Genomic DNA, 24,413 nt, shown 5'->3' with positions numbered 1-24,413 from the left:
ATTTTCAATACACACAGTGACATCTTTTTTTTATTTGCATTTTTACAACTTGAAGACTTCTTAATTTATGTCCTCTTTAATTTAGCAATCATTCCTAATGTGAGACTAGACTCTGCAAAGCAGGCGGAGTTAACCGACTCCTCCTCCTCGTTTGTTGCTAGTTTGTTTTTGCTGTGCTGGGATCATAAAACACATGGACACGCTGTATGTTATGTCCAGTTTTGTGGTTGATTGTATGATCAGGTTTGTGGTTTGTGTGTGAAGGAGCGAGTGATGCTACGCTAGCCCATGTAGAAGTGCAAATAATATAGAGAAATTAATACTGCTGCTCCTTTTGACTCTTGCTTTTCCTCTTCAAAATCATATACAGTTCCTAAAGTGGGAGGCAACAATAAAGAGCTTTCTACAGCTAGATGGTTTGCAGACTTTCTTTTCTCCTCATTGAAGTGATGTAGTATTCTGTGTTTTTGTCCAGTAAGTGTGTTGCAGCATTAGGAAGTGGGAGGACCAATTCAATGAAAGGCCCCAGGCCCAGGAACCGAACCCATGACCTTCTTAATGTGGGGCGATGGTGCTACCCGCTATGCCACCGTGCTGCCCTTCTGCTTTTTTTTTTCAAAAACTTCTGAAAGTTCCTGACAAATTCATGTTTTGAACTTTTGCACTTAGTTTCTTAAACTTTAGAGAAAATGTTAAATTAAATGCAAAAAGTAGCAGTTTTACAAATTCAATTCCAGCTGGCACTGATTTGTTTCCAAACAATATATAGAATATTGATCAATTCTGGTTGAGGCAAAAAAAGCTGAAAATCTGCAGACATTTTTATTAAATTGACAAATTTTTATCTGTACAGCAAAATTAAATCTCACAATGATAATTCTGTTACATCTTCATATTACATGGCAATCAAAAAAGAAAAACGAAAAAACTGCACATCGATAGAGGGCTCCGTACAAAACTGGATATGAGAGCTGTCTTTCCTATTAGATCATCAGCAGACCCACACATTCACATGGAAACATGAAGCTCATTTAGAAAAGCTCAAAGCTGCAAATGCCGGCCGACTGACGGTTGATCAGCTCAGAAATTTCATTCCAAAAGCAAAATCCTTTAATGTTTTCCATGTTAGCAAATTCAGCCATTTTGAGATGAGCAGAAAATGCTGTTTAACTGCTGTACACTTTATCTCACTGTCTCTAATCACTCGCACATTAATGTGCACCACAAAGCTGAGAAGAAAAAGCAAAAGTGTAACTCTTTTTTTTTTTACAGATGCATGAATAATGACAGAAGCTCGTCAATCTGCTACAGAGGCGTCCGGTTAAAGTGCACAGTCAATTATTCATCAATCAGAAAGAGAAAAAAAAAAAAAGTGTAAAATAACATTTGCTTCTCTTTAATTGAGATTAACGTCATTTTCCTACAAAGGAATGGGACGTTGATGGCTTGACTCTCTTGAGAGGGTTTTCCAAACTGCTCCACATGATTTTGTTTGAATCAACACGAACCCAAACAAATGATGTGGCGTTTCTTTGACTTTCATTTGTATTTGAAAAACCAAAAACGGCATTTAAAAGACCCAGCTCGAGGCTTGTCTCTTATCAGTTTTCAGTTTGTTAAATAACTAAGATCAAACTGAGCTTAGCACAAAGACCAGAAAGTGAGTAGGAGCCAGGGGACTTAGCTCTGAAGCTTGTTAACACTATCTTTCTGATTCAATTCATTCGAGCCCAAAAATGTTAAAGGCTCATTTCTGGTTTTATAGAGGAGTTGCATTGAGGAGTGGGCTTAGAAACTTTTAAGAAAACGGGCCTATTTGTATGCGAAAAAACATAATGAACCATACATTATTAATTCATTCAGTTTAATACCCTAATGTCAAATAAATATATATGCAACTTAGATTGTCAGATATCAAAAATATATTGAATAATGTAAATAGATAGTTGCTGTTTGTATCTCCAAATTCTCCCCAGCAACAGCCCCACGATACATTACATACAGGACATTTGAAACATTTCAAATGTCCTGTATTGCAAGAAATAATGACTGGCTGTGTCACATATTTTGAAATTATTTCGATTCTTTTTAACAGGTAAACGCCTCTTTTTGTAGTTGTTTTGTGCATTCCTGTTGGCTTTTTCTGTCATTTTGTGGTTACACTTTGCCTCTTTGTGGTCTCTGTCATTGTATTGAATTTGTTTGAAGTTGCATGTGTCTCTGTTGTCACTTTGTGTTGCTCTGTGACTGCTTTTTATTTCTTCCTTGCCATGTTAGCTCTGTGTTTTTAGTTCTTTTGTTCCTCTTTGTGGCCACATTGAGTGTGCTTGTAGTTGTGTTGTGTGTCTTTCTATAATACCAACAGTTTAGAGGTGAGTCCAGAGGCCTGATGGATTAGTATTGTATTGGTGCTGTTTTAATTGTGTGATCACAAGTTGAACACTTGATGATTGATTTGTTGAGAAGTGGAGGGAACTTCTGCGCTGACAGAAGCAGCTAAGTCTCATGTTTAAATGCTGTTTTATTGTTCATCATGTCTTTGTAGAAAACCCAGAAGAACTAAGCCTCTTTGGTCTGTGATGGTTCAGTTCTTTAAAGGCAGAAAGGGGACGCACACGTCAGGGTGAAAATATTACAATCTGGGTGGAAACCCGAGGTCTCCAAAGCTGTGATTGGAACCTTTGAGCCTCATAACAGTGTCTGACTCAGCAGCTGACCATGCAAAAAATTAATTTGTATCTGAAATCAGAATTAGTTATTAATCACCAATAAATAAGGCATTAAAATTAAGAAAAGTGCAATGATTTAATTAGCATTAAAATTATGGTTTAAAAAAAATGCACACAACATTCCTGATAAAGACCAGCTTGACCTTCATTTCAGTCAGTGGATGTTTGAGTAGGAAGTGAAGCTGGACAGATCGAGCTGGACGAGGACAGTACTTGATGAATGATGGAAAGATATTTCAAAACAACAGGAACATCTCAAGACTTCAACCCCCAGAGTTTCCCTCAAGATTTCAAGTTCTGTGTGTGGTTCAGGCAGTCGCCGCCCCAAATAAAGAAGCCGTTTCCTGTTGCTCTACATGCTCCAGTCTCCATTAAATGCCACAGAAAGCATGAGGAGCTAATGGTTGGGAAGCAACCCTAATGTCAGAAGCAGCCCTCAGTCACATCATGAACAGCGCTTAGAAACTTAGAAGATGCCGGACGACATTTTGCCCGACAAGCAGGTTTACTGCGAGGGAAAAGATCACCAAGAAGAAAAACACTCCTATCGGAGATGCCCAAACGGAGGTTTTAGATTCTTGTGAGAGTCGGGGAAACACTTTGTGGTGCAAAAATTCCGCACCAGTCAAACCGAGGAGGAGGTCCAGATGTGGGCTCTGGTGTTGGCACTGAGCAGGTTGGCTGGTTACAGACTGCACATCTGACAGAGGGGGAGGAAGAAGAGGGAGAGAAGGAAGGTACGAGGAGTCAGTCATTTTCTGAAGCATCAGAGCAAACTGTCCTCTACCGGTCCTTCAGCTCTCTGGTCACCCGCTTGGTGATCCGACCGCACAGCAGCCCCACCAGGAAGAGGATGCACACGCTCAGTGCGATCATGAAGAGGATGTAGTTCTTGGAGGGCGATGTCATCACCTGCACTGCCAGGTCTGAGAAGCCCTCTGCTGGCGCCACCTACAGGTCGGAAGGACAGTTAACTTCAGCATGTGCACTCAGAGTTGTATTTGTGTCCAGAGAGTCACATGCAGCAGTTCTGGAGTAATTTTCTCATGTGGAGTCAGATTTTCACATCTTGGCTTTTGGAAATGAGAGGAAACTGTATTTCAAGGAGAAGGCGGATCTCACCAGCTCGGTACTTTATCCTGATTGTGTGGTACACAGCAGCCAGACCCCCTAATAGAGGTTTATATTCCTCTAAATGGGACCATCAATTAAAACAAGACTAAGACCATGAACTGATAATGTTTACTGAGCTAATAAACCACTTTCAGGTGGAGCCCACCCACCTTCAGTTATATTAAGGTGCTATGATGAAGGTGGGAATGCCTTGAGCGGGTGCTTACCTTGGCAGCGTAGCTCCACATGTCAATTCGATCTTGAAGTCTCTTCTTACATTCAGGCTGCAGACGAACTCTCTTGTCTTGTAGCGCCTCCATCAAACACGACATCTCTGCAAGACAGCGGGTGACAAATGACAAATTTCACTGGGATGTTTGAATATCACAAACCAACAACAACAAAAACTCTGCTGGACAATGGCTGAGGGTCAGTTAGTGAATCATCTCGTCTCATCTGATGTGCACAACATGAAACAGTTCTGAAAGCACCCACGTCGTCCTCTGCCAGGCGTGATGGCAGCACAGTGGTGTTTGAGGTCCAGAGCGCAGGCTGTGTGAAGGACTGGGTCTACAAATATGTCCGCCTTACTCTCCTTCAGCATGTTCAGGACTTCCTGCACAGAGGAGCAAAAACACAGCAGGCGGACAATAAGAAAGCATCCAGTCCAACGCCGTCGTCGTGGACACCGGTAGGTTTTACTTTTATCTATTTATCATCAATGTGTAACTCCTGCTCTGCAAGACAAAAAAAAAACTTTTCCGCCAGACTCTGGGCTCTTCTTACCTTTTTACAGGCCTCTTGTTTGATTTTCAGCAGGTTGACTTTCAGACACTCTTCCACCTGACCAGTCTGTTCCTGAGCTGCTGCCTCCTCCACACACAACCTGGAGATCTGCAGCAGGAGGAGGAGGAGGCAGACTTTGAAAAACATTCTGGTTTCATCCTCTTTAGTTTGGACGTACCATGTGTGATTCAGGTGCAGCGTTTAGAAGAAAAGCAAGAAATCAGTCCCCAAAGATGTCCAAAATAAGGTGCAGAAAAGCTAGCCGTGAGACATCCCAGCTGCAAATCATATGGTTTAGAGGCTGGGACATGATCAGACATGAGGGAAGATGTGTTCATTATTCCATCTGAAGTTATATTATATTTACAATATCTGGCAAAAATAATCCCAATATGTGTTTCTGTGGATATTGTGCAGCTTTATCTTAAACCCGCTCAAGTCTAACAGAAAAACAACTCAGCATCAAGTTACGATGAAGTTCATGTTTTCTCAATGTTGCATTTGTGCAACTGAGAATTTGATGATGAAGCTTTCACCCAGTTTTGAGTGGAACTTTAAGGACGGAGCAGATGAATCAATCTTTAATCAGAAGTTGTTTTTTGATTTAACGTCTTTATTGCTGCTGCGGGGAGAGAGAAGGACGCAGGAAAAGGCCATGGAATCAGTTTGGCCGCTGTACCATGTGGCCCACTGAGGTGTCCACAATCTACCTGTATATTTAATAGTTCATCTTAAAATGCTCCATGAGGGGTGAATCGTTGACTAAACCATATTGAATTCATATAAAATTACATTTTATGAAACCAACCTAGTTTGAGCCGCTAAAACAAAGACAGTGTCACCTCATCTGAGCAGTGCATCTGCAGCTGCAGGTCCAGTCTGTAGTCCAGCGCCGACTCCTGCAGGATCACTCTGATCTGGTCTTCACAATCGGAAGATAACCTCTGAGCAAATACCAAGACAAAACGCCAAATGTGTTAACTGCATTAACACATTTAAGAGGAATTCAGAAACTAATTATTGAAAATCTGAAAAGTTCAAATGCGTTTCGTAGAAAATTACCAAAAGGTTTAAAATCTACTAAACCTACAACTCAGTATTGCCCACTTTTGTCCCCATCAGGCTTAAGGCGTAATGTGATTTGGTGCTAGTCTGACCTGGTCAGCGTATTTGAGTTTGAGGCAGGCGATGACCTGACCCTCCAGCTCGTTGTCCTCGCTCGCCTTGTTCAGGATAGACTGGCAGAACTTGGGGATGTCGGCTCTGCAGGCCTTCCTCAGCACCGGGTTCAACCTGTAGTCTGGAGGAACAGGGTGGGGATAAACGTGGATTCTGGTTTCTGGACCTGGTGTGTGTGTTTCTGTGCGTACCCGTGTTCTGCGTGATCTGTCTCTTGGTGATCATCTGTTTACACTTGGGATCCATCAGCTCGCTGTTCTTGTTCTGCTTCAGACACTGGAGGATGTTCCTGGCGTCGGCCTCAGTGCAGAAACGCTGCAGGAGAGAGTCAAAAAACCAAACGTCTGAGAGCATTGTTCAGCTTCGTTAGCATGGCTAAGATCGAGACATCACCACGGCAAAGACACGAGGCAACAACCGGTTAGCTGGATGGAACCTGCGCACGGTCTGAGCCTCCCCATCACACTGACAAAAACACTGGAAATGTAACCAGGTCTTATCTGCTGAACATGCATTATCAAATACTTGTAAGTCTGATTTGAAATATTCTCTTTCCTTCCCCTCCTCACTTTGATCATCTGCTTGCAGACTCTCATGAGCTGGTAGTCGAGTTCTGGGTCACTCATCTCCACCTCCTGCAGTCTGAAGATCTTCTGGTGACACCGTGGACTGAGCTGCTTCTTCTGCTCCTTCAGACACTCGATCATCTGATGAGGAAACGAGGAGAGGAGAAAGAACGTGAGGGGCAAAGAAGAGAGCATCAGGTGAGCAAAGGAATGAATTTCTCAGGTTTCTACAGTTTCTTACCTGAGCATTACCAAAGTTGACATTGGGACAGAGTCGACTGATGTCAGATTTGCAGGGATCATACAGCTCTGGTTCCAGACGAATGTCTTCAGACTGGAAGAAGAGGGAAAACACTCAGATCACCCGGGATGACAAGAGGGTTCACAGCGAGGTACACAATAACACATTCGATCTAAAGTTACCAAGTTACCCTCTTACTGGACAACTGGACAATAAGGGAAAATAAACAGCAAGCTAAAATAATTTATGAAATAAATTCAGAGAAACAACTGAGGGGGGGTTTGTGTTTGTGTGTGTGTATGTGTGTACGTGTACCATCTCCAGCTCCTCCACTCGCAGCTGTTTGCGACATTTCAGGGAGACCCGCTGCTCCTTGCCATCCTGCAGAGTGTCGTTCTTCACGGTGGTGCTCAGACAGATGACCACATCCACCCTGTCAACAATCAATAATGAACACAAAGGCAAGTGGGGGAAAAAAACAAAGCTTCCATTTTCCACTTTTCAGGATTGAACTCACTTCTTCTTGATGTTTGGACACAAGCGCAAAACGTCCTCCTTGCACGACATCTTGAACTTATAGGAGAACCGGAAATCTTTCATTTGAATCTGGACGTTGACGCAGAACAGGGACAAAGAAAGATCATTAATAACAATTCATCTTTAGTGGTATAAGTGTTATATTGCTGTTGACATCATTTCAGGTTATTAACTTTAAATAACTAAATGAATTGCTTGCTTCAAACCTCTAAATGACAAACAGGCATTCTGGCTGAGAAACATTATTTGAATCTTTTATCTCCCAAAGTGGACACAAAATAGTTTGACACAAACTTACAGTGAAACTAGAAAGAAACAGAAAAGAAAAATAGTTCAGAGAACTGACCAGCTGGAAGTGTGTAACGCCGACTGAACACTTGTCATTCATTTCTTTCCGGTGTTTATTCTGAACCAGGCACTCCATCAGATCCCCTGTGTCGATCTGATTATCAGCTACGTCCTATAGAACACACACACACAACACGAGCACGAACATCACTGTGATTCAAGGAAACAAAACGCACCTGGATGTTAAAGGCCAGATTTATTTTTATAAAAATCAGTAGCAGTATTGGGTTTCTCATTCTAATTATTATTGTTGATGTTCCAAAGCGTTTGCTCTGGGTGGGAAGTGTCGGTTCTCTGTAAATAATGGTATGAGGAGGCAGTAATATGCACACCGTGTATATGTCCAGACACTTGTGTGCGTTTGTGTGTACTCACATGGCAGTGCGCCTGGATGACCGGCTCACAGGCTCGAATGAGCAGAGCATCGATCTGGATGTCCTGCAGCCAACAGTCGGACAGGACAACTTTAAGTTTGATGCACAGACCTAAACAGGTTCATACTGTAGGAATTATTAAGCATTTATGTATCACCACGGTGGTTTGAAAACACCACCCAACCCCAGCGGTAGGTCAGCTCGACCTCAGTGCTCTGACCTCTGACTCCAGCTCCGTCAGGTTGCCCACGACGTCCCTGCAGCCAGAAACCAGGTCCTCCAAGTGATCCTGCAGGCACTCCAGCTCCTGCACACAGACAGACACCCTGAAGTCCACATGCCCAGTATCTACATCGATAAAACATGTTTTAGTCTTTGATTACACATCTAGTTTTGGATAAAAACATGTCCTTCCTGAATGGAGGTGGTGCTGGTTCGTCTCACCTGTCCCATGTCCGTCTTCTCACTGCACCACTTGCCCAAATCCGTCATGCAGCGTTTCTGTAGCTCAGGGTCCAACTTCACATCCAACGCCCTCTGGTGGAGGATCCTCTGAACCTCCACCTTACAGTCCCGAGATAACTGCACACACACACACGTACATTAGCAGTAGTGGAAGAATCTGAATTAAAAAAAAACAAAACGTAAATAAACGTGCCGAATGCAGGAAAAGAGTTTATAATTAAGAGATCTCAGCGATATAATTATACAATCATCATTGTGAAGTTATGTATGAATATATATGCAAGATTTAATTGCTGTAGCTGGTTGAGATTGATTCAGTTACTTTTATATCAGGTTGCAGCTACTCATATCTTATTTATTCTGATTATTTTCGTGATGACTCCATTGATCATGATCTGGTGTGTAAAACTGAGAAAATGGTGAGAATCACATTCTCCCAGGACCCATGGTTTCACAGTTTGCTTCCAAACAAACAACTGCATCCTCAAACTAAAATAAACAAACAAAAACCTTGAAACAGATCTATAACTATGGTTCAGCAGCTGTGTCTTTAAAAACACAACTACAAATAGCAAATGATCTCAGCCTATCAGCAACTGAAAAACAAGTCCAGAAAAAAAAAAATTAAGTGGAAGTCATCATTATGATGGATTTAACCCTTCACCAGGATCACAGCTCAGGTTCACGTACCTGCTCAGGTGGGTCTACCTGTTAAATTTAAGAACATCAGAGTTACACCTGCTGGTTGTGATGTCAGTGCAGCAGAGAAAGTGAGAGAGGGAGAGATGCCACGTATGCCAAAGCCTGGAACATCTGACAGTTGTAAGATGTTTCAGAAAACTGCTCTACACATGTAACTGACACGGAGGCCATCGTACCCGGCGCCCCTGCTCCTCTGTTCGGTAGGCGTGGCGGTACAGGCAGGAGAAGACGGCGCCCGGTGGCATCAGCTCGCTGGTCTCGTTCCAGCCATGGGTGTGGCAGAGCCGGGCGGCGTCGCCCTGACACTTCTTATACAAGATGGGATCCAGTCTGGGACACAGGGGAAATAAATGTAATTCCAGTTGGACTATATGACAGTCACAACAGAGACCCGTTCAGTTTGTTATGTGACGATTAAAGTGATAATTCACAAATTAATGTCAATTCCAGTTTGATTTCCGAGAACGTAGTCACAGTTTGGAACCTGAAGTCTAAAGAAAGAACACCAGAAAACAACTTTTGAGATTAAACCAATGATCAATAATTTACACATGGCCCCCAACACCATTAGTCCGACTAATTCACATTCAGACTCACTTCCAGTCTCTGGAGATGAAGTACTGCAGCTCCAGCAGCCGGTGCTCACAGTCCTCCACCATCTTTTCTGTGTAAAGATGCTCCATCAGGCACGACAGGATCCTGCATGCAAGCGCGCGCACACACACACACAGTCCATTCAACCATATGAAAGAATTAAGGATTTGTCAAATTCAAAACTACCTCTTAGGGGTGGGAAACAAAGAAAGCATGTCAAAGGGATGCCTGTCTCATGTCTCACTATCCCTTCAGGACTGGCAGTTGAGTGATAAACAGATTAGGTTCATTGCCGGACTGTGAATGGTTGTCAGTCCCTAAACATGTCGGACTGGGATCAGCTCCAGTCCAGTCTCTCAGCAGACAAGATACAATATTTTATTTTTGAGGTGGAAGGATTAACTGCTTTCAAAAGATTTTTCAAAACCTGAAGATACCAAGAAAATGAATCAGCTGCTCACATTGGGTCTCCGGTGTGGATGTTTTTGCAGGCGGTCTGAATCACAGACTCACAGGCCTCATTGAGCGCACGATCAATCCGGTAGTCGGCTCCTGGGTCTGCAGACTGGATTAGAGTCTGCAGCTGCAGAGGAGACAAAGTTCAGAACAAAATTAGGAGTCAGCAGCAGAATCATATATTTATCTTTTATTTTATCTCTGGATGGAACAATCAGCTCCCACTGACACAGTCTGGAAGGACCAGTTAAACATTACATTGAAAGAAATGTAATTGTAAAAAAAAATTTTACTTTACGTTAAATATTGGAAGTACGTGCAACAAAAACATCTTTTGTTTTCATTGTCATTCTCAACATTTATTTTTTGACAGAGTGGTCTTACGGCGCTCTGACAGACGCTGTTGACGGTGGTGCTGCGATCGCTGCGGCCGATTCTCATAAGGCAGTGCAGGGTGCGACCTTTACGGTGAAGACCGGAGCAGTGGGCCTCGATCTCTGTCCGGCAGTGAAGCACAATCTCCGGACTCAGAGAGAAGTCCTCCATCAGCATCCGCCGGTAGTCCAACATCTCGCCCTGACACTCCCCGCTGACCGGACGGCCTGCACATGGGGATGTCCATAAAAAGACAAGACTACACAGAGTGAGTGGAATCATTTACCCCAAGAGGCTTTTGTGTCATTATTCTCTGTTTGATTATTCTATATATACATACATACATATTTTGGCCTTTGTTATTCAATAACCGATGCAGAGTGGATAACAATGGGATAACCACCAAAATAATTAGATTTGGAGCTGAGGAACTTAAAATCATTATTCATTTTATATCTCAAGTGCCATGAACTCTTAATGTTGTGCAACACACAATACAGGTGCACCTGAAAAAAGGAAACTTTTTTGATCAGCTCTGTATGTTTTGATATGCACCTGTACGTAAAAAACCCCAATTGATCTCGTCATCAGCTCCTTTTAATTCTGCTCTTTGTGTGCAACAGAGCATATGTCTCTTTGTAGATGAGCGAGTCCTGCTACTTTGATGAACTAAGTGAACTTAGAACTTACATTCTTTCTCACTAGAGCTTCTGAAAATCCATCCATTTCACCACATGCATAACTGAGTTTAACTAACAAGATAAAAACCAAATACATTACAGGCTCATGTATTATCAGAGTCTTTGACTTTAGTTTTAGATAAAATAGTGCATGTTATCGCTCACAGTATTACAGAAGACTCAGAGAGTTAACCACAATAAGTTCTGAAGTCTGAGAGTTAAAAGAGACTCACCCTCAAAAGCAATGGAACAGAAAAGCTGGTCAAAAATAGGTTCACGCCGTTTCAAATTAATATTGATCCTATTACAATTAGCTCCGTATAAAAAAAGATCATTTTTGCAGTAAACCCGACCTCACCCCCTCCCCGACTCACCGCGGTGCACAGCGGCCTCCAGGCACAGGAGCAGGTAGGACAGTCGGGCTTCGCGAGCTCGTGGCAGGTTGGTGTCCAGACTGCAGCGCTGCTTCCTCAGGTCCAGCTTACAGGCTTTAGCCAGAGAGTAACTGACCTTGTAGTCCTGAGAGATCAGCTTCTGACGAGTCGTGAGAGCATCACGGCACTTTGGAGAGGGAGGGGGAGGGGGGAGAGGTGAGTGTTTGAAGAGAACAACTTCCCCACAGTATGGGGCTGATCCCAGGGGTGATATTTAGATGTCGGCACCTTTTCTGACATGGCCTCTTCAAATTTGTGATTGAACAGACACTTATAGACTTTCCCTTCTCCTGCCTGAGTCTGTGGAGAAAAACGGGGAGAGACAGTTAAAGCAGTGTACCACTGGACTTATATGCTCAGCCTTTTGTTACACACACTCCAGAAAAGTGTTTCCTTTCCTCTTTTTGTTTGTTCCAGCAGAATTTCCACACAAAACATGGTAATTTTGGATCCTATGGATTTATTGTATTTAAATATAATTGGTGTTAAAAATACTCAATTTTAATCTACACATCAGAAACCAGGAAGGCTTTTATGACATTAATAATGAAAAGGCTTGGCGCACAAACAAATAACAGCTCACAAATTTGTAGAAAAATATTGAAATCAGTGACTCATACAAATGTTGAGCTCAGTCGTGTATCATATGAACTTGTGTAAGTGTCAAATCAGCTCCAGAGCTTCCTACGTTCTGGCAGAATCTCTCTCGGTCTTCGCGGCAGGAGAAGTAGAGGTGACGGTCGAGGTGGAAGTCGTCCGAGGACAGCTCCGCCACCCGCAGGATGGCCTTCTGACATTCCTCCTTGATTGGATGTACGTGATCCTGCTGCTCCGCCTCCCTCACCAACGCCTTCTCTAAACAGGCGATCACTTCACCCTGTGAGTGCACGTCCTGAAAAACAGGGCATCATAGAAATGAGAAGGAAGAGAGGATGAGGAGGAGACATGATGGATATAAGAAAAGACAGGAAAAATGTCCCCCAGCCCTTTGATATAAAAGGACTATATAAAGCTGAATAGACCATTGTCATCCCCCCTTTTGTTGGTTTTGTGTCTCGTTTGGACTAATTTTGTGTTTTGGAACTGCCCTATAAAACTTTCAAACTCAAAATTATGAGTTCCTGGCTCAGGACGTTTTTGGCTCCTTAGCAACAAAATTTCACCCCTAAAATCTGACCTTGTGTATCTTGTCCTTGATCATAATGTCCATTTTTTGATTTCACCAGAAAATTAAGAAAAAAAGATTTAAATAAATGTTGCCGTTGAAAATGTTGACATCATGGAGTTTGTAATGCAGTTGAAATCTCCAGAAAAAGCAAGTGGTCCAGATAAATAGTGTGCTCAGGATTCTTTCATTTTAAGAACAAAAAGACTAACAACGCTGAAGACAGATGAATCCCAAACACTTTTGCTAACTAAAAAAAGGTAGGACGCAGATTCTGATTGGTTGAATTTCATCTGTAAATGGCAACAGACACATGGTTCAGGGTGTTTTTTTTTTCACCAACAGTTTGAACAGATGCTTCTGCACAACAAACCGCTGCATCAAATCCTCCTCGGACACCTCTCACCTTGTGTCCCACGTTGATGCTGCCACAGCGCAGGCTGTTGATGTCGTCTTTGCATTTGTCCATGAAGCCACAGATCAGTCTGTAGTCGCTGAAGATGATGCTGGTCATTTTGGTGATGTACTGGTTGCACTGGTACTCGCTGATGTTGCTGCGGTGATCCACCAGGCAGGACACCAGGTAGCCCCTCCCTCGCTCCTCCTCATTACACTCCTTATTCTGAAAGCATCGAACATGGGACAGGTCTAAGGACAGCACAGGGGCTCACTAAAGCCTCCTGTAGGACAAACCATAGAAAGATCTAGGTAGACTGCAGTGAAAGGCTTTAAAGCTTTTCTCTCTCATGAGCAAACAGTGTGCATGGACCTTAGAGCAAACCTGAAGGAGGTGAAAGACGAGGTGGGTGCTTCAGACTGTGTATCGAATAATGACAGGTCATTTCTGCAAAGCTACTTTGATATTAGTTTTTATACCAATATAACATATAACATGTGGTCTTAAACGTTGACTGGTCTGAAAGCTGAAGCCAAAGCTGGAGAACCTTAAACATGCATTTTATCTTACTACCATCAGGAGGAGCCGCCACTGGTTCTAAAAAGAAGGCACACTGTATTGAAGTCTATGTGAAAATGTCTCTACTCTGTAAAATGAGTTTATGGTCTCTGACTCTAGTTACAACTTTTCTTTAATACAAGATGTTAATTTCTAAATAAAAGGCCCCATTTAGAGGAAAATAAAGCACAAAGTAGGGGGTGCATTAGGGGTGTGCCTACTGTGTGATTGACAGACTGTGGCACTAAGTAAGAGTCTACAGCAGGTCAGATTCCCTTCTCATCTGGTTTCAAAAAACAAGATGGAAGTTGACCAATCACAAATTGGAAGCTTATAAACAGCAGCTCACACACCAAGAGGTGAAATCTCACTGAGGTGACACCCCGCGGCAGACTGACCTCAGCGATGGTGCTCTTGCAGACCTCTGTGGCCACCGACTCAAACTTCGGATCCGTGGTCAGATTGAGTTTGTAGTTCCACAGAAGCTGATGGAGAAACAGATGGTACAGTAGTTCACATCCTGTTTACATGTTGTTCCGACATTTTTCAGAATGAAAATGACAGAAAAAAGACAACGTGACCAACAGTTCTTGTGCCACAGCGGAGGTTTATAACGTTTATTTTAGCCCTGCCGTGGTCAGGTGAATGTTTTTGGGCTCCCGTGCTGGGCCCCAGCTCATCCATGCAATCAGTGTGGAAATACATACATAAATAAATGCAGAAATTCAAGAAGAAAATTTTTTTCAACATCAGAATGGTTTTAATTTGGCATATACTCATGCATTTAATTATTTCAGTACTTATGTACTTACATTAATGCGAAACATGAGCTGAAAATACGAAGACTGTCTCTGATAACTCCTCAAGCAATACAATCACTTCTACTCAATCAAGACACTACACCTTTTGACCATTCAAAGATGGGTGTTTGAGTAGTAATAATACCACTGTGTTAAGAGGGATCATAACATTAAATATTAATGATTTGTAGTGGCCATTTGAGGACACTTCACAGACTAGTTTGTGCGTGCACAAAAGAATTAATAAAAATAATGGCAATGATGAAAATGATAATTAATCAAATCATAGAGTCAGTGTCCTGCCCTGGCCCATGTCTCCATCTCTGTCTGCCCTAAAATGCTTCTGATCTGAAGCTCATTTGAATCTGAGTTCATCTAATCATGTAAATATCCTCCAGAGTGTCAGCCTGTTGCAGCCCTCTCTGCCTTGCTTGTGTGGCTTGAAGAGATTGTGAAACTGTTCATTCATCTCAGAGACACTGAAACTACTGAACAGGCTTTTATCTCATCCCACGTGGATTGCTATCTGAATCCAAAACCCCATGTCTGCCTCCACTCTTTCCAAAGTGCTGCAGCTGGAGGCTTAGCCAAAAATAACATCGCCCAGATTTTAGCTCTCCCTCCATTGGCTGCCTGCATGTTTCAGATCTTTATTGATTACCTGTAAAGCACTTTAAGGGAAGGTCACAGGCTGCAGTAAAGGCATTTTATGGGTCCTTGTCAGCCTGGGGACTCTTAGTTGCCTGTTACCAGTTTATAGACCAGAAGTGACTGTGCATGAGGAAATCAGACTATTTAAGTCTTTTCACACTCTTTAATGTCTTCCTAACTGCTTTCACTACTTCACTCTCCGTTGCATTTGTCTGTATGTGTTGTGTTTTGTTTTGTTTTTATTTAAGGGAGCTTTTGACTTTGAAAAGTGAAAACATAAAGTCACTGGCCTCAAGTTAACAATTGTTTGTCTTTTTTTTTTTTTTAGTTTTGTAAAGATGCTTTGTCTCTTCTTTCCGTCTGTTGTTTCATTAATACTGACAGTGTTTATTGTTTTCCTACCAGCGAGGCTCCAGCTGCAGCAGCAGCCACCAATAACAGCTACTGACAATCACACCGGCGAGAAGGAATGCCCACTCTGTGCGAGTGTGTGTGTGTGTGTGTGTGTGTGTGTGTGTGTGTGTGAGGGAGGGTGCTAATTGCAGCCACTGCATTTCCCTGCTGTCATAAAGACGGTCCAAGTGGTCCATTAACCTTGTAGCATTTCATAAACTTGTCTGTCGTTAGCTGCCGTGAACTCTGAACAGTGAAGGTTTATCACCCAGAAGACACCGAAGCAACTTCAGGAACCGTTTGTTGCAAGTAGACGAGGAACTCCAGAGAGTTTGAAGGTGATGCAAGTTTGAGGGTCAAAGTTTCCTAGTGTGGCCGATTACAGCTGATCCTTTGAAGACTATTCTACTCTTTAGAGTAGAGTCGTGTCGTGTCCATTACTTTGTGCTGTGTTTTATAAGCTATATGTATGTTGAGCCTGCAGAAAGTCCACTTCTTTATGGTTTGAATGCCAAGGAAGTTCACCTCACATTACCTTATATGCTATTCATTAAACTGAGGGAAAAATCTGAATATATGTTCCAGGTTTTACTCAATTTAAACTCATTAAATTAAGGTCTAACATAAGTTGCATTTTACATTTTTGTTGTTTCCTAAAGTTTCAAATTAAAAGATGTAAAATTTAAAAGTCGCATTAGTGTGTGTGTGTGTTTGTGTGTGCGTGTGCGTGTGCGTGTGTATTTTGAAGGGAAATACTTACATGGTTGCAGTCAGGAGCAATCTCAGATTCCTGCTGAAAGAAAAAGAGAAAGACATCAACCCCTTTTTCACTCCACTCAAACATGCATGGGTACGAGCACGCAAACACAAACGTACATAAACAAACAGCAAACATCTGTTTTTAACTGTCCTTACATCTGTTATTACAGGAATAGTTCAATGTAATGGAGAAACTATACTTAAATGGTCTCTGTCGGTCAGGTCAGAGATGGAGGGACCAGTTAGGACCAACTCAGGTTGAACCACAGGCTGAAACTGGACGTCAACTCTGAGTTTGTAAAGTGAAGCCAATCCTGAAGAGCCCTAAACCTAAAGTCCATCAATGACCATCAGGGGCGACTCCTCTAGTTGTAAAAAGTAGTCAGATTTAGTTGAAATCTATGGGAAAATGTCTCTGGTCCGGTCTAGTCTCTGGGGGATCCAGTGTCTCGTCTAGTCTGGTCTGATCTGGTCTAGTCTCTACTCTCTACAGGGGTCTGGTCTCTGGTCTGGTCTAGTCTCAGGTCGAGTGTCTACTCTCTGCAGGGGTCTGGTCTTGTCTCAGGGGAGGTCCCGTCTCTGTTCTGGTCTGGTCCGGTCCGGTCTAGGAGCTGGGGGGGGGGGGGGTTGCTGTTTCTTGCTGTAGCCCAGTCCATTACTCGTCACCATTTTCAGGTGCCCACACCAGGAATCGAACCCCGCCCCATATTGTGGGGCAACAGCATTAACCACTGCTCAAGTTACCGCATACATTCATTCATTCATTCATTCATACATTCATTTATTTATTCATGGGTAGGCGCGCATTATTAGTGACCCCCTCGGAGAATTTTCCCTACAGATATGTTCCTTTTTATTACGGAAAAAAACTATTTTATATAATTTTATAAAATAAAATGTCAGCCAGTTCCGTGTTATTCCGTGTTTATAATGAATTCCGTTTTTTCCTGATTGTGGATTTTATAGGTCCCTATTTACCGAGCTTGACATGAGCTTCACAGTGTGCAAGGTTTGCAAAATGCAGCACGAAAATTAAGCACTTAGGGAATCCATGTTTAACTGCACTATTTTTTTTTTTTTTTATAAAGAGACACTTTTATTTTTGTAAATTAAGCAATATGTGATATGGCTTTTATGTAACAATTCCATCTAAGCATGGATAAATGTTTAAAACTTAATAAATAAAGAAAGAATTTAATGTCTCCATTTGTCATTCTGTCTTGCAAAGCAGACTGGAGTAGATCATGAGGATCCTTTGCACACCGTTTTGAACTGAAAATCGATTTTGAATCGAATCGTAGCCCCAAAAATCTGAATCGTATTGAATGGTGAGATAGTAAAAGATTCCCACCCCTAGTTTCTAGTGTCAAATAAAATGATGTTAATTATTTAAATGATGGTCCCATTTAGAGGAAACGAGACCATGAACCAGGAGATGGATTCAGATATGCCTGCTGTGTGATTGACAGACAATACTACACAATCAGAGAGCAGGTCAGATCTACCTCTCTTCTGGCTTCAAAAAACAAGATGGCGATTTAAAAACTTGAAGCTTCAAATGCTAGCTCACAAACCCATGGGTGAGATGACAGCGATTCATCATGAATCCAGTCAATTACTACGGTTTTTGCAAACCTAAAACCTGCGAATGTGCTCATTAATTTATTTTGGAAACGCAACAGCCAGCGAGAAAGCTCCAACACTTAGCCAGCACCATAGCCTCACAACAGTCCAGCCAACAAGTCACAAGAAAAGCCCAATAAAATAACAACAAAAACAGCAGCAAGTATAACAACAGAAAAAAGACATAAGAAAGACAACATGACTTGCTATGTTTGACAACCCAATGATATAAACTTGTTTTATATGAGAAGGTATATCTTTAAAAAGTCATCTCTGGAGACATGGCTTGCTTAAACTACCAAAAAACGTTTCTTGAACTTTCTTTATATGGGAAAGACAAACCTAACAACATATTATAAGGAGAACAGCACCAGTATCGGACCAAGGTATGTTTTCCCTGCATGTCTGTGGCTTTTACATAAATCAAGCAGATGCTCCTGGGTGACTATCAGCACAAAACCATCCTCAACTATCAGAGCAAACACAGCAGGAGAAGCTGTTACAGCTTCATGCCACTTTACTGCAAAAAGACATGAAAGCCCTTCGTGTCAACACCTCTCTGCCCACAGGACAGAGACAAAGCTCCTGCCTCTGACTCCAAACTGTCATTTCGACTAAATGTTTCCAAGACAGAGGAACTAGTGAAATGAGGAAACATTGTTTTGCAGCCTCCTAGATTAAAAATGATCCATTAGCAAGACAATGAATCATTAATTAAAGAAGGGCTTCTCTATTCACATCAAAGGCTTTTGGGTCAAGAGCAGATTAATGAAGGAGAGCCATCCAGCCCGAGTGGTGACAGATGCCGATTGTGCATGGGGGACGGGTGAAGCTGACCAGAACACCATTCATAACACTGTCGACCTCAGGGATAATACGCTGAAGTCCGGACCAAGTGTCAGAGTCCTGATAGTTTGCAGTAAAACCACAACAAACCGTCTGTCCGCTCAAATGCACAATGTTGCTGCTGCTCATACAAAATGTCTGCAGCACCAGCCTGTACCAGCTGCCTTTTCTTCTCTGAACAAAATCTATTCAATAAGAGTGCAATCTGAACCCACAGAGAATTATCACCTCCTCTACAGCTCTGAGGACACTTTTAGACTCCTCTAGCTCCGAACTCAAGCTTGTTTCCAACAGCAGCAAGCAGCTGTTTGATGACGATGATGGTGGTGGCCATCATCACATTTACATTCAAAATACTGACATTTTTGACATTTTGAGACAAAACAGTCATACTAGTGATGCCATATGGATGGCGTATGTGGCAGCTGCAGAACATCTTGGTCATCGCTTTGGTTCCAATGTTAATGGATTAGAGGAGACACACTGGGACAAAAATAACTCCTTCCTCTGCAGTCTCTGTATCCAGGCTGTGATACCCATGAAAAAAAAAAAAAAAAAAAAAAAAAAAAAATATATATATATATATATATATATATATATATAATTTTTTAAACCATTTAAGTAGCTGCATGTGGGGACAGTGAGACGTTTATTATCAAAAACAAATCTGGAATTCATTTAAAATGAATGCGACGTGAACAAGCATGTTTTTTTCTGAAGCAGATCAGCAACGGCTGCAGTGATCTACACAAAACATATGCAACGTGCCTCCACCATTACGCCCTCAAGAAAGGTCAAGTAACAGAAAAGAATGGAGAACAAAGTAAAATATAAACATTAAAGTAAAAAAAAATGTTAATATGATAAATTACAGTACCAGCTAGCAGTTTGCTACCCTGCGCCCTAAACAGGTCTGGAAGCGCACAGAAAATTAATATATAAATGTAAGCATAGCATCATTTGACAGAGAAAAAAAAACCAAGGGTCAGTCTACTTAACTACTGAGCATTGTGTTGATACTGTGACTCAGTCTAAATAACAAAGTCAGTGTTGTGTTTGACCCCCCCTTTACTCCCCGTGAGACCAACTGCAGCTCACACTGACAGACTAACCACACCTGGGGCCTGTTGGAGCTGTGATCTGAGTGGAGCGTATGTGTGTGTGTGCTGGCGGCGTGTCTTTCTCTGAGTAGGAGGTAGATTTATAAGAGTAATTTACCTCTTCAGGAGGCCACAGCTGTTATTGAGTTGAAGCGATGTAATTATCTCAGTAAGGAGGGCATTGCTCAGGGCCAGGGCCAGAGGAGTGTGTGTATGGAAATCAGTATGGTGGATAATGGAGGATGACGTAGGGTCCCTGTTTTTTTCTAAAGACCATTTCCCAGGACTTTTCCAGGGCTTGTTCAGAGATGATCTGGCTGATTTGTCTGACTCTCACATTTTGGTATCTGATTTCAAAAAGGGAATTCTGTGGCTCAATCATATCGGAAGAACCACCTAAAACATTATGACAAATTGATCAAATACACCTCAGAGTTGGAAAACCTCCTTTGTGCTCTGTGTTTGGCAGGCACTGCATGAATAATATCTGGCATGAATAACAGGATCTGGTGGTAGAGAATATTTGCTCTTGGTGGAGGGCTGCCCTCTATTGAGAGCTGCTTTAGTTTCAATTCTACCTGAACACCAGTAGAAAAAAGAGCCTTCAATGTTTCTACTGTCAAAGCAAACCTGACCCTTACATACCTGAGAGTAAAATAAAGTTGACTTAATGTGAGTCCAATTTTTGTGTGTTCCGTTTTGGAGTGGAGTCTTTAATAAGAATAATCAAACGCACTGTGGCTCATGTTATTGTCCTGTTTATTTTAGCAATCATACACAGTTGGGCTTAATTAATCGTTTTGACCCCATTACTAATTCATTAATTAACATCCATTCTCATCCATCTCTGTCAGCCACATTGAAACCAGAGCTCTGAGCTTAATCACAGAAATTCAACTTTGTGTAGCTGGACTGGACTCCACTGCACAGCAATTTTATCGGGCCAGTAAAATTAGAAGTCAACAAAAGGCAACCAAAGATGAGCATACTATCTCATGAGTCAGTGTAATAAAACTAAGTTCAAGTTTTTTATCTGATACTGATACTTGTGAGCATTTCCCCAGATCCACTAATATATGAATCAGTTATTTGTTTTAGATTGAGTAGATTCACATCCTCCTCCTGTCCACCTGTCTGACAAGCTGCTGCTCATAACAGCTGTTGAAACAATAAAAGTGGACAAAGACTCTTTACTGGTTGTAAAAAGAAGTCAGATTGTACAAAGTTTGCAATGGCTTTCATGCCTGAGGCTGGTAAAAGCAAAATGAATAAGCGGTGTAACTTGACTCTGTGGGCCACACACACACACACACACACACACACACACACACACACACACACACCCAGTGTCCTCGGTCAGGTTGATTATTACTTCACTGAGTCAGCTGCTGTACAGCACCCCTCGACATTTTGTCCAACTTCAATAATATAATATATTCATAGAATGAATGAATTTGATTAAATCATCCATTACTGCTCAATTCAGTGTTGCTCCACCACAGTGTTTTTCTTGACAGAGCAGAGAGGAAATAAAAAATTATGTTCTTATGTTCATGAGAGCCTAAATTAACCCGTTGAACAGCATTTAAATCTAGGACATCTAAACATTCTTTTACTGCTCAGGTTTTTATTTTCTACATCATTGTCATCTGTAAACTCGGCAGTAAAATAGGACAATCATTTGCATGAAATATGCAAAAACAGCAGCCACTTGTTTGTTGGAAATAATGCGACTTGGCTGTGACTGTTCTAGTCCACTGAGCCATCGTATTGCAAAACCACTTTCTGCAAAGTGACTGCAGCTGGGAGATAAACGGAGAGTTAATTCAAAAATATGCTTTAAATTTCGTAGCACATCTTCTGCACTGTTCATTAAATGAAATGAAAAGGATCTTTCTCATCGCACATATAAAACTACTGAGTAGACCAACAGAAACAAGCAGAAAGTCTGTAATATTTATTAAGAACATCAACTTATTACTTGCATTTTGTGCTTTAGCATTACAGGAATGTGTGTGGCATACTAAACAGAACCCTTAGGCTTCTGTACGTAATGATTTAACACATCTTATTTAAAGTTACAGAGTTTAAGTCAAAGCAGTGATGCAAAAAGCCTTTCATTGCCTTTTTCATTGGGGTCCTGGGGAGGACAGGTGTGTGTGTCCAGGTGTAGTATTATTAATGTTATGTTTTGATGAAATGGCTTCCCCACCAAGAAACGGCAGTGAAGACCTGAACTGCGTGAGATTTGCGTGAGCCTGTTATTTGCTCGTCCATGTGAATATGTTGTACTTTAAAGTTACTCATTGTTGATTTATTTAATAATCAATAATTTGATTTGTATATCAGTTGCCTTTACAATCTGTTTTGCTCGTGTGTGTGTGTGTGTGTGTGTGTGTGCGCGCGGCTCGGACATGGACACAGATGCAGGTGTGGATGTGGAGCCCAGCCTCAGCTGAGCTGATGCAGAGCTCCCCTCTGCATCAGGACCATCCGGCCGGCTGCTGTGGATCTGCCCGCCGGGTGGACACACCCAGCGGGCCGGCGGAGCGGCCGCTTACCTCCCTGCGGTCCTGGAGGCACTCCAGCACGGCCAGGTTGTTGGTCCAGGTGTGTTTGGGGCAGAGGCGGCTCAGGTCCTCCCGGCAGGCCTCCTCCTCCGACAGCTTCCAGCCGGTCGCCCTTCGATGCTGCGAGGCCCCAGCGGCGGCGGCGGCGGCGGCGGGGGCGGCAGGTGCATCCTTGCCCGGGGGATCGGCGGGTCTGAAGGCCGGCGGGTTGGGGTTGTCAGCCGGACCGCTGGCAGCCTTCAGGCCGAGTGCGGTGCCGAGGCTGCAGAAACAAACCAACGGCAGAAACAGCAGCAGCTCGAGGCGACCATACGCCGCCATCTTCATACCACTGTCAAGCAATCTTCATGAGAAAGCTCCGCTTCCGGTCAGTCCATTCACAATAAAAGAGCTGGCTACCAAATTGAATGTAGGACTTCCGGTCATTTCAAAACGTCATTTTACGTGTTTCCCCCACTTCTTTCTTTTGTAGTCCCCCTGAGCTGCGTCTTTAATAAAGGTAACAATCATACAATAAAAAACATGCAACCATGTTTTCTTTTAAGATTTTTTTGGTTTTGCTTGCACACCTAAGGACACACAAAATATACAAGTGTTTCTATATCAATACACACATTTGATTCATGCTGCATTCATACAAAACAGTTAATACATAAATAAATGAACTGTATGCATGATAAAAGCATAATGGTAGGAGAGTAGGAGAGCATCTTTCTATGATGGCTATTCACTCTAGCCCAGCTGCTCACTGAAGACCCGAAGTGTATGAATTCAGTCCAACAGAAAGGCAGATTACACATCCATCATAGCTACATAGCTAAGGTTCACTCATTTCTACACTGAGCTGCGTAGCGGTCATGTGACAAGTGAATGAGAGACTCAGGACCCGAAGACCCCCACTTTTGAGTCGTGAACGATGAGCCGTTCCTACAATGAGATGAGGCAGAATTCCTAATTCCGTTCGTGAACGAGTCTGAGTTTGTGGTGCGCATGCGCGGACCAGAAAAAAAAAGAACCACCCAGTGTGTTATGTTACTCGTTGCTTCCGAGTCATAAAAAAGATTAGTTCAAAATGAACGAATCGTTCACGAACGATGGCCGCTTGTGTAGCTAACTTCATGTTCCTCAGAATAGAACCACCGATCACTACAGTCGGCTTTTCAGCGGGGGCGTCCTGAGTGGGGAGATCCTGTTGGAAACGTGAACGTAAAATAGGCTATAGCTCTACATAATTGTCATTGACAATTAAACTGTAACATATACACAACAAAAATTCAGCAACAAAGGTATGTATTTACTCATAAAAATGATAAACAAATCAACAGGCGTGGACTCGGAGCTAAGAAGAAGAGGTCACGTGGGGCGGGTTAGGGTGGAGCCAATCCCAGCTCACGCTGAGCCAATCTCAGCCAATCCCAAAAGGGATTGGCTGGGATTGGCTGTGACGGTGAGGACGTCATCACGGTTAGGGCAGGTGACGTAAATGTGAAATGGTGAAATAGCGCAAATGTATGCTGCAACTCAAGCAGCGCTGTGGCGCAGTGGTAACTGTGCCGACCCGCACCTAGGTGGGAGGGGTTCGAATCCTGGCTAGGGTATGTGATGTATGATGTAATGTAACTCCGGGGTTAAGTGTAATGTTAACTGTAAATATGTATAAATGTAACAAGTGCTGTACATGTATGATTTACTGTAGATGTATGTAATGTTGAATGTAAATGTATATATGTATGTATGTAAAGGTCCATTCCCGGTGAGGGCACCTGAACGTGTCTACGGAGTTCATTGGTTGCGAGTGATGGACTGGGCTAATGCAGATACGCCCCCCAGGACCTAGGCCGGACCAGACCGGACCGGTGACGGTACCCCTCCAGGAACGGACCGAGACCAGACCGGAGACAGGACGTCCACAGACTAGACCAGTAAAAGCGGAGGAAAAAAAACACAACTATTTTAGTGAAAGATTATGTAA

At 42.5% G+C, this 24,413-nt stretch overlaps 1 protein-coding gene across 1 annotated transcript; it reads right to left on the bottom strand.

Annotated features, from left to right (window-relative positions):
• Nucleotides 1-809: 809 nt before the first annotated feature.
• Nucleotides 810-22,762, bottom strand: LOC115041204 (Golgi apparatus protein 1-like). Its single transcript, XM_029498532.1, has 27 exons — nt 22,433-22,762; nt 16,304-16,336; nt 14,098-14,184; nt 13,151-13,366; nt 12,268-12,471; nt 11,808-11,879; nt 11,520-11,706; nt 10,475-10,692; nt 10,096-10,217; nt 9,638-9,739; nt 9,217-9,370; nt 9,029-9,046; nt 8,318-8,455; nt 8,094-8,180; nt 7,875-7,937; nt 7,498-7,611; nt 7,132-7,220; nt 6,930-7,047; nt 6,615-6,707; nt 6,377-6,514; nt 5,999-6,122; nt 5,786-5,928; nt 5,471-5,572; nt 4,629-4,736; nt 4,338-4,458; nt 4,070-4,176; nt 810-3,680 (listed from the first exon to the last, which is right to left on the bottom strand). Exons 1-27 carry the CDS (start codon nt 22,760-22,762, stop codon nt 3,513-3,515), a joined length of 3,456 nt encoding a protein of 1,151 aa, XP_029354392.1. The 3' UTR covers nt 810-3,512.
• Nucleotides 22,763-24,413: the final 1,651 nt, after the last annotated feature.

The sequence above is a fragment of the Echeneis naucrates genome, chromosome 3 (assembly GCF_900963305.1).
Source record: "Echeneis naucrates chromosome 3, fEcheNa1.1, whole genome shotgun sequence".
NCBI classification, from domain to species: Eukaryota; Metazoa; Chordata; class Actinopteri; order Carangiformes; family Echeneidae; genus Echeneis; species Echeneis naucrates.
Note: the sequence above shows the minus strand (reverse complement) of the source record. Positions and strands in the feature narration are given on the sequence as shown.